The 10838-nt window shown below is 56.4% G+C and overlaps 1 protein-coding gene across 1 annotated transcript; it reads left to right on the top strand.

Annotated features, from left to right (window-relative positions):
• Positions 1–10812, top strand: PBK (PDZ binding kinase). Its single transcript, XM_064707146.1, has 8 exons — positions 1–79; positions 919–1013; positions 2258–2348; positions 2864–3006; positions 5511–5680; positions 6453–6582; positions 9027–9203; positions 10516–10812. Exons 2-8 carry the CDS (start codon positions 965–967, stop codon positions 10752–10754), a joined length of 999 nt encoding a protein of 332 aa, XP_064563216.1. The 5' UTR covers positions 1–79; positions 919–964; the 3' UTR covers positions 10755–10812.
• Positions 10813–10838: the final 26 nt, after the last annotated feature.

Here is a 10838-nt window from a genome sequence, read left to right as displayed (position 1 = left end):
GGGATCGGCAGCAGGAGAGGGAAAAGGACCCCGGGATTCCCGGGGCTCGGCGGCCGCAGCCAGCGAACCCCGGAGCGAGGTGGGACCGGCGGCTCTTCCTGGGAGCCCCCGGAGCTGGGATCGCCCCCCAAAATCCTGGGATTCTCCCCATTCCCAAATCCCAACCCCGGATCCCCCATCCCTGGGCCGGGATCCTCCCCCGCGCCACAATTCCCAAATCTGGGATCCCCCAGCCTGGGACCATCCCAGTTCCCGGGGCCGGGATTTTGGGGATCCCCCCCAAATTCCCAAATCTGGGACTTCCCGAATTCCCCAGTTTGGGACCCCCCCCCCCCCAATTCCCAAATCCAGCCCCCTCTCCCTCCCCCCCATTCCCAAATCCAGGATTTCCCAATTCCCAAACACAGGATTTCCCCAATTCCCAAATCCAGGATTTCCCGATTCCCAAATCTGGAATCCCCCAATTCCCAAACACGAGACCCCCCCCAGTTCCCAAATTCAGGATTTCCCAAATTTGGGATTCCCCCAATTCCCAAAATTTCCCCAGTTCCCAAAATTTTCCCCCAATTTCCAAATCTGCCCCTGCCAATGCCCAAATCTGGGATTTCCCAATTCCCAAATCCAGGATTTCTCTAATCCCCAAACCCGGGGTTTCTCCAATTTCCAAATCCAGGATTTCTCCAAATCCAGCCCCCCCCCTCCAGTTCCCAGAATTTCCTCCAATTCCCAAATCCAGGATATCCCCATTTCCCAAAATTTCCTCCAATTCCCAAATCTGCGCTCCCCCCTGCCTCCCCCACCAACACCCAAATTCAGGATTTCCCAATTCCCAAATCTGTGATTCCCCTCAATTCCCAAAATTCCCCCCAATTCCCAAAATTCCCCCCAGTGCCATTGGGGTCCCTCCGTGTCCCGCAGGATCAGGATTGGGATTGGGATCGGGATTGGGATCGGGATCGGCTCCATGGACACCTTCCAGTCCCCGACGCCCTCGGCCCGCCGGGACAAAGCCGGTGAGGAACAGCGGGAATGGCCTGGAGTGATCCCAGAGGGATTGGGATGGTCCTGAAGGGATCGGGATGTTTGATCCCGGAATGTTCCCAAAGGGATCGGGATGTTCCCAAAGGGATCGGGATGTTCCCAAAAGGATTGCCAGACCCCAGGGGCTGTTCCAGGGAACGCCCTCATCCCAAATCCAAGGCCTTGGGAGGATCCTTGGGATGAATTCCAGAGGCTGCTCCAAGCCCCATCCCACCTTTCCTGCGACAATCCCAGAGATTCCTGGGAAAACTCTGCCCGTCCCTCCCCCTTCCTCCTCCTCCTCCTCCTCCTCCTCCCAGTTTTATCCCTGAGCACATCCAGGTGGGAAATCCCTGGGATCAGCTGGGATTGGTTTTCAATCCCCATTTCCCATCCCTGTACCCACTCCCATCCCAGATCCAATCCCTGTTTCCCATTCCCGTTCCCATTCCCGTTTTCCATCTCCATTTCTCATTCCTGTTTCCCATTCCCATTCCAATCCTCATTCCCATTTCCCATTTCTGATCCGCATTCCCATCCCTGTTTTCCCATATCCATTTCCTGTCCCGGTTCCCATCCCTGTTCCCATTCCCGTTTCCATCCCCATTTCCCATTCCTGTTCCCATTCCCGTTTCCCATTCCCATCCCCATTTCCCGTTCCTATCCCAGCTCCTTTCTGTGTTTCCTGGAATTCCCCTCTGGAATTGGGGCTGGATCTGCGGGATCTCCATTTTTTAGGGAACAAACCCCTCCAGGGAACGGAGCCAAAATTTGGGAAAACACTGTGGGGGTTGGAAGGAGCTTTCCTAAAAATCTGGATCAGGAACAGGTTCAGAGCATCCCGCGGGAATTGTGGAATATTTTGGGCTGGGAATTCTGACCATTCCCAGTTCTGCCAAGGATCTGCGACCCTGAAATCCCCTGGGATTTAAATCCTGCAGGGAATGGGGACTCCAGGGCTGAGAATTCCACACAGGATCTGTTCCCAAAATCCAACTGAACTTTCCCAGGAAGTTTGAGGCCGTTCCCTCTTGTGGGGGATTCCTGAGGAGCAGATCCAGGATTTCCCGTGGGATCAGCAGATCCCGATCCCAGTGGGATTTTCCACTTCCAGTGGATCCCAGCAGGATTGTCCATGGGATCAGCAGATCCCGACCCCAGAGGGGTTTCCCATGGGATCAGCAGACCCCGATCCCAGTGGGATTTCCCATGGGATCACCGGGAATTGTCCCCGCAGAGCCCAGCCCCGTGTCCGTCACCATCCCGGCCTCTCCCTTCATGCAGAAGTTGGGATTCGGCACCGGAGTCAGCGTCTACCTGATGAAAAGGTTGGGAATTGTTATCCTGGGAAATCCCGGAGGTGATCCCGGTTTTCTTCTCCATGGATATGGAGCCGAGGGAGGGATTTGGGAATTGTGGAGTGGGGAAGGAATGTGGAGTTTTGGGATAACCCTGTCCCGGCTGGAATTCTGGGATTTGGGCTTCGTTATTTTGGGATAATCTTGGCCCAGCTGGAATTCCAGGGATTTGGGCTCCATTCCTGGGAATTCTGGGATTTGGGCTCCATTATTTTGGGATAACCCTTTCTTGGCCGGAATTCCAGGATTGTGGGCTCCATTATTTCAGGTTAACCCATTCCCAGCTGGAATTCCAGGGATTTGAGCTCCATTCCTTCCCTCCACTGGGCTCCACCTGGAAACGGGATCAGATAAAACTTCCCTTTCCTCAAAAATTCCCCGGTGGAATTCGCAGCATTCCCGTCCCACTCAGTGTGTGGGGGGGGGGAGTTTGGACCCTTTCCCGGTGGGAATTCCGTGGGAATTCCGGGGTTTTTCCCGGGCAGGTCCCCGCGGGGGCTGCCGCGCTCCCCGTGGGCGGTGAAGAAAATCAACGCCGGCTGCTCGCAGAGCCAGCGCAGCCGCTTCCAGCGCCGGCTGCGCCAGGAGGCGCGGACCCTGCGGAACCTGCGGCACCCCAACATCGTCGGTGCGCCTTCCCGGGAACCCGGGGCATGGATCCATTGGGAATGGGGTTGGGGACATTGGGAATGGGGTTGGGGACATTGGGATTGGGGTGGGGTACACTGGGAATGGGGTTGGATCAATGGGAATGGAGGGGTTGGATTTGATGGGAATGGGGTTGGATCCATGGGAATGGGGTTGGGTACATTGGGAATGGGGTGGGGTACATTGGGAATGGGGTGGGGTACATTGGGAATGGGGTTGGGTGTGATGGGAATGGGGTTGGATCCATGGGAATGGGGTTGGGGACATTGGGAATGGGGTTGGGGACATGGGAATGGGGTTGGATCAATGGGAATGGGGTTGGATCCATTGGAATGGGGTGGGGTACATGGGAATGGGGTTGGATCCATGGGAAAGGAGATGGATTTGATGGGAATGGGGTTGGGTACATGGGAATGGGGTTGGGGACATGGGAATGGGGTTGGGTACATTGGGAATGGGGTTGGGTACATTGGGATTGGGGTTGGGTGTGATGGGAATGGGGTTGGGTACATTGGGAATGGGGTTGGGTGTGATGGGAATGGGGTTGGGTACATTGGGAATGGGGTGGGGTACATGGGAATGGGGTTGGGTACATTGGGAATGGGGTTGGGTACATTGGGAATGGGGTTGGATCCATGGGAATGGGTTGGGTGTGATGGGAATGGGGTGGGGTACATTGGGATTGGGGTTGCGTGTATTGGGAATGGGGTTGGGTACATTGGGAATGGGGTTGGGTGTGATGGGAATGGGGTTGGATCCATGGGAATGGAGATGGATTTGATGGGAATGGGGTTGGGTACATTGGGAATGGGGTTGGGTATATTGGGAATGGGGTTGGATCAATGGGAATGGAGGGGTTGGATCCATGGGAATGGGGTTGGATCCATGGGAATGGAGGGATGGATTTGATGGGAATGGGGTTGGGTACATTGGGAATGCAGGGTTGGATTTGATGGGAATGGATCCATGGGAATGGAGGGGTTGGATCCATGGGAATTGGTTGGATCCCCTGGGAATGGAGGGGATTTGATGGGAATGGGGTTGGAACCATTGGGAATGGGAATGGATTTGATGGGAATGGGGTTGGATCTGTGGGAATGGAGGTGCTGGATATGATGGGAATGGAGGGATAAATCCATGGGAATGAAGGAGTTGGATCCATTGGGAATGGAGAGATGGATCCATGGGAATGGGGTTGGGTACATTGGGAATGGAGGGGGTGGATCCATTGGGAATGGAGGGATGGATCCATCGGGAATGGATGGGTTGGATCTGTTTGGAGTGGGGTTGGATCCATGGGAATGGAGGGGGTGGAGCCAATTCCAGGGGGAGATGAGGGGGATGCGGGATTGGGGAATTCCAGACCTCCCAGTGCCTCTGGAGTTCCCAGGGAAGCCGGGGCTGCCCCCGGATCCCCAGGAATGTCCAAGGATGGATTTGGGGCTCCCTGGGATCAAGGGAGGGCTCAGGGTTGGATTGGGATGGGATTGAAATCCATGAATCCCATCCAGAACATTCCATGATTGTGGCTGCTCCCCCATTCCCATTGCCATCCCCATTCCCACGGATCCCACCATTCCCATTCCCACGGATCCCATTCTCATTAATCCCATTCCCATGGATCCCACAGCTCCTGTTCCCATGGATCCCATTCCCATGGATCCAATCCCATTGCCATTCCCACAGTTCCCATTCCCATTCTCAAGGCTCCCATACCCATTCCCACAAATCCCATGGTTCCCATTCCCACAGCTCCCATTCCCATGGATCCCATTCCCACGGATCCCATGGATACCATTCCTATGGATCCCATCCCAATCCCAAGGATCCCATTCCCATCCCCATTCCAATTGTCAGGGATCCAATTCCCATGGCTCCCATTCCCATGGATCCTATGGATCCCATTCCCAGGGATCCCATGGATCCCATCCCATTCCCATGGATCCCATTCCCACAAATCCTATGGATCCCATTCCCATTCCCATGGCTCCCATTCCTGTGGATCCCATCCCAATCCCATGGATCCCATTCCCAGGGATCCCATGGATTCCATCCCATTCCCATTCTCACAGCTCCCATTCCCATGGATCCCATTCCCATTCCCATGGCTCCCATTCCTGTGGATCCCATCCCAATCCCAAGGATCCCATTCCCATCCCCATTCCAATTGTCAGGGATCCAATTCCCATGGCTCCCATGGATCCCATTCCCAGGGATCCCATGGATTCCATCCCATTCTCACGGATCCTATTCCCATTCCCATGGCTCCCATTCCCACGGATCCCATTTCCATCCCCATGGATCTCATTCCCATTCCCATGGCTCTCATTCCCATGGCTCCCATTCCCATCCCCATGGATCCCATCCCATTCCCATGGCTCCCATTCCCATGGCTCCCATTCCCATCCCCGTGGATCCCATCGCATTCCCAGCGATCCCAGTGATCCCACCGCATTCCCAGCGATCCCAGTGATCCCATTCCAGGGTACCGGGCGCTGACGACGGCTCCGGACGGGAGCCTCTGCCTGGCCATGGAATTCGGGGGGGAGAAATCCCTGAACGACCTCATCGAGGAGCGCCGGGAGCAGGGCCTGGGAATGTTCCCGGCCGGCACCATCCTGCACGTGGCCCTCAGCATGGCCAGGGGCCTCCAGGTACCCGGAAAATCCCGGGAAAAAACCCTGGGATTTCGGGAAGAAACCCTGGGAATTCTGGGAAAAGTCACGTGGTTCCAGGAAACTCCCAGGATTCCAAGGAAATACTGGGATTCCGGGATAAATGGGAGCCAAGGGAGTTTTCTAGATGCTGGGAAAGGGGAGCTTGGGATGGTGGGATCTTGGGAAGGGATTCCTGGCTGGGCTGGAATTCCCAGAGAATCCCTGGGAGCATCCAGGGGTGGATTTGGATCACCCTGGGATGGTGGGAATTGGGATTGAAGGTCCATGGATCCCACCCCAAACCATTCCGGGATTCTGGGATCAAGGACACTCAGGATCCATCCCGAGGGATTTTTGTGGAATTTGGGGATGGAAAAGGGAAGGGAGACCCTTCCTGGAGTCCTGAATTCCCAGGGAATCCCTGGATCCCAAAATTCCTTCTCATAGAGGAATGGGGATGGGGCTGGATCCAACCCAGGAGAGCTGGAGCGGGATTTGGGAAAAGGGCCTGGAATGGCAGGACAGGGAATGGCTCCCACCATGGGCAGAGGGTCGGGATTTGGGGATTTTGGGATCTTGGCAAGGAATTCCCGGTTGGGCTGGAATTCCCAGAGAATCCCTGGCAGTGCCCAAGGAGCAGCCGCAGGATCGGGCTGATCCATGAGATCCCCCAATCCACGGATTCCGAGCCACCCCCGAGGTTTCCAGGCTGGGTCCGGGATTTGTCCCTGCTCTGAATTCCCGGCATTCCCGGCGTTTCCCGCTGCAGTACCTGCACACGGAGCAGCGGCTGCTCCACGGCGACATCAAATCCCCCAACGTCGTCGTCCGCGGCGCCTTCGAGAGCGTCAAGATCTGCGACGTCGGCGTCTCCCTGCCCCTGGACGAGAACCTGACCGGTGGGACACCGGGAATCACCGGGAACGGGGGCTCCCATCCCATGGATCCCATTCCCAGCATCCCTTTGATCCCGTGATCCCGTTGTAGTGAGCGATCCCATTCCTGGTCCCGATATCTCTTTGATCCCTTGATCCCGTTGTAGTGAGCGATCCCATTCCCAATCCTGTCCCTGATATCCCGTTATCCCGCTGCAGTGAGCAATCCCATTCCCAATCCCAAAATCCCTTTGATCCCTTGATCCCGTTGTAGTGAGCGATCCCATTCCCATGGATCCCACTCCCATTCCTATTCTCATGGATCCCATTCCCATGACTCCCATTCCAATGGATTTCATCTCCATTCCCATTGGGATGGGATTCCCGGGAATGTGGGGTTCCCAGGAATGTGGCAGTCCCATCCCCATGGATCCCATCCTATCCCCATGGATCCCATTCCCATGGATTTCTGTAAGCGATCTCATTCCCAATCCCATTCCCGATATCCCTTTGATCCTGTTGATCCCACTGCAGTGAGTGATCCCATTCCCAATCCCATTCCCGATCCCAATATCCCTCTGATCCGGTTGCTCCCGCTGCAGTGAGTGATCCCATTCCCAATCCCATTCCTGATCCCAATATCCCTCTGATCCAGTTCATCCCTTTCATCCCTGCCCCTGGACGAGAACCTGACTGGTGGGACACCGGGAATGACCGGGAATGGGGGACTCCCATCCCATGGATCCCATTCCCAACATCCCTTTGATCCCTTGATCCCGTTGCAGTGAGTGATCCCCTTCCCAATCCTGTCCCTTTCCCGATATCCCGTTATCCCGCTGCAGTGAGCGATCCCATTCCCAATCCCAAAATCCCTTTGATCCCGTTATCCCGTTGTAGTGAGCGATCCCATTCCCAATCCTGTCCCTGATATCCTGTTATCCCGCTGCAGTGAGCGATCCCATTCCCAATCCCAATATCCCTTTGATCCCAATATCCCGCTATCTCTCTGCTCCCGCTGCAGTGAGCAACCTCAATCCCAACATCCCCATCCCAATATCCCTTTGATCCCATCATTCCCGATTTGTCCCCGTTATCCCTGTGCAGTGAGCGATCCCGATCCCATTTGCAATCCCACTATCCCTTTGATCCCATTGATCCTGCTTTGTTCCCGTTATCCCATGGCAGTGAGCGACCCCTCCCTGTGCTACGTGGGCACGGAGCCCCATTGATCCCATTGATCCCGTTATTCCTGATTTATTCCCGTTATTCCCGATTTATTCCCGTTTTTCCTGCTGCAGTGAGCGACCCCTCCCTGTGCTACGTGGGCACGGAGCCCCATTGATCCCGTTGATCCCGTTGATCCCATTGATCCCGTTATTCCCAATATCCCATTATTCCCATGGCAGTGAGTGACCCCTCCCTGTGCTACGTGGGCATGCAGCCCCATTGATCCCGTTATTCCCGATTTATTCCCGTTTTTCCCTGTGCAGTGAGCGATCCCTCCCTGTGCTACGTGGGCACGGAGCCCCATTGATCCCATTGATCCCATTGATCCCGTTATTCCCGCTTTGTTCCCGTTATCCCATGGCAGTGAGTGACCCGTCCCTGTGCTATGTGGGCACGGAGCCCCATTGATCCCATTGATCCCGTTATTCCTGATTTATTCCCGTTATTCCCGATTTATTCCCGTTTTTCCTGCTGCAGTGAGCAACCTGTCCCTGAGCTATGTGGGCACGGAGCCCCATATCCCATTGATCCCATAATTCCCAATATCCCGTTATCCCATGGCAGTGAGCGACCCCTCCCTGTGCTACGTGGGCACGGAGCCCCATTGATCCCATTGATCCCATTGATCCCGTTATTCCCGATTTTTTCCCGTTATCCCTGCACAGTGAGCGATCCCTCCCTGTGCTACGTGGGCACGGAGCCCCATTGATCCCATTGATCCCATAATTCCCAATATCCCGTTATCCCTGTGCAGTGAGCGACCCCTCCCTGTGCTACGTGGGCACGGAGCCCCATTGATCCCATTGATCCCATAAATCCCATTGATCCCATAAATCCCAATATTCCCATTATCCCTGCACAGTGAGTGATCCCTCCCTGTGCTACGTGGGCACGGAGCCCCATTGATCCCATTGATCCCATAATTCCCAATATCCCGTTATCCCTGTTTTAGTGAGTGACCCCTCCCTGTGCTACGTGGGCACGGAGCCCCATTGATCCCACTGATTCCATTGATCCCATTGATCCCGTTATTCCCGATTTATTCCCGTTATCCCTGTGCAGTGAGTGACCCGTCCCTGTGCTACGTGGGCACGGAGCCCCATTGATCCCGTTATTCCCGATTTATTCCCGTTATCCCTGTTTTAGTGAGTGACCCGTCCCTGTGCTACGTGGGCATGGAGCCCCATTGATCCCGTTATTCCCGATTTATTCCCGATTTATTCCCATTTTTCCCTCGGCAGTGAGTGACCCGTCCCTGTGCTACGTGGGCACGGAGCCGTGGTCGCCGCCCGAGGCGCTGGAGCCGGGCGGGGCCATCTCGGACCGCGCCGACGTCTTCGCCTTCGGCCTCACGCTCTGGGAGATGCTGGCGCTGAGCGTGCCCCACCTGCCCCCGGCCCGCGAGGACGGATCCGACGGTACCGGGAATAACGGGAATTACGGGAATTACAGAGAGGGAACGGGCGTGGGGAAGGGATCCGGGGAGTGCTCGTGTGGGAAAGGGGCTCCGGGATTTGGGGAAAGGGGAATGGGATGGGATGGGATGGGATGGGATGGGATGGGATGGGATGGGATGGGATGGGATGGGATGGGATGGGATGGGATGGGATGGGATGGGATGGGATGGATGGGATGGGATGGGATGGGACGGGACGGGACGGGATGGGATGGGGTGGGATGGGATGGGATGGGATGGGATTCCCGCTGGGAAAGGGGAGCTTGGGATGGTGGGATCTTGGGAAAGAATTCCTGGCTGGGCTGGAATTCCCAAAGAATCCCTGGCAGCGTCCAAGGGTGGGTTTGGAGCACCCTGGGATGGTGGGATTGGAGTGGGATGGGATTGAAGGTCCATGGATCCCATCCCAAATAATTCTGGGATTCTGGGATCAAGGACACTCAGGATGCATCCCGAGGGATTTTTATGGAATTCGGGGGTGGAAAAGGGAAGGGAGACCCTTCCTGGAGTCCTGAATTCCCAGTGAAGCCCCTGGATCCCAAAATTCCTTCTCAAGGAGGAATCGGGATGGGGCTGGATCCAACCCAGGAGAGCTGGAGCGGGATTTGGGAAAAGGGCCTGGAATGGCAGCACAGGGAATGGCTCCCACCATGGCCAGAGGGTCGGGATTTTGGGATTGTGGGATCTTGGGAAGGAATTCCTGGCTGGGCTGGAATTCCCAGAGGATCCCTGGTGGTCTCGGGATCACCCTGGGTACATCAGGAAGCTCTACACTGGGATCGCGACTGGGATTCCTGGGATGCTCTGCTGACGGCCGCTCCCTCCTGGCACTCCAGAGGGTTGGGATATTGGGATCTTGGGCTTTTAGGATTTCATGATTTTGGGACTTTGGGAAGCAGTTGCTGTCTGGGAGGGTGTGGAGGGCTGGAATTCTCAGAGGATCCCTGTTAGTGTCCAAGGAAAGCTCTGGATCGCCCTGGGAAGATCAGGAAGCGGCGCTGGGCCCCTGGCATCCCAGAGGGTTGGGATTTTGGGATCTTGGTGTTTTGGGAATTTGCGATCTTGAGGTTTTGGGATCTTGGGTTTTTTGTAATTTTGGGATTTTGGGGAGAATTCCTGTCTGGGAGGGTGTGGCGGGGCTGGGCTGGAACTCCCAGAGGATCCCTGGGAGCATCAGGAAGCGGCGGGCTGGGATGGGGCCGGGATTCCCGGGATCCGCTCCCAACAGCCGCTCCCTCTCTCCCTCCCTCCGTCCCCCGTTCCCGTTATCGCAGAGGACTCGTGCTCGGAGGATTCCCTGGACGAGGCCGCGTACCAGGCCGCGCTGGGCTCGCGGCCGCCGCTGCCCGCGGAGGCGGCGCAGGAGCCCTCCCAGGCGCCCGTGCGGGAGCTCTTCTGCGCATGCACCGCCCGCGAGCCCCCGCGGCGCCCCCCGGCGGCCGCCATCGTCACTGCGCTGCTGCAGCTGCGGGAATGCCGGGACCGGGAACAGCCGGGGGGAGAGCGGGAATGACGGGCGGGATAATTACGGGAATAATGCCGGGATAACGGGGTGGGAATGATGAGGGACAGCGGGGATAGCCGGGATAACACAGCG

The sequence above is a fragment of the Zonotrichia leucophrys genome, chromosome 3 (genome assembly GCF_028769735.1).
Source record: "Zonotrichia leucophrys gambelii isolate GWCS_2022_RI chromosome 3, RI_Zleu_2.0, whole genome shotgun sequence".
Taxonomy (NCBI): Eukaryota; Metazoa; Chordata; class Aves; order Passeriformes; family Passerellidae; genus Zonotrichia; species Zonotrichia leucophrys.
This window is presented reverse-complemented; position numbering and strand designations above follow the sequence as displayed.

What these genes read in the sequence shown, in the direction of transcription:
- PBK (XM_064707146.1), top strand. Translation starts at nt 965, where the DNA reads ATGGACACCTTCCAGTCCCCGACGCCCTCGGCCCGCCGGGACAAAGCC. An exon ending in GCGGCACCCCAACATCGTCG is followed by an intron (nt 3,007 to 5,510) that starts GTGCGCCTTCCC and finishes ATCCCATTCCAG; the next exon opens with GGTACCGGGCGCTGACGACG. An exon ending in CCGCGAGGACGGATCCGACG is followed by an intron (nt 9,204 to 10,515) that starts GTACCGGGAATA and finishes CCGTTATCGCAG; the next exon opens with AGGACTCGTGCTCGGAGGAT.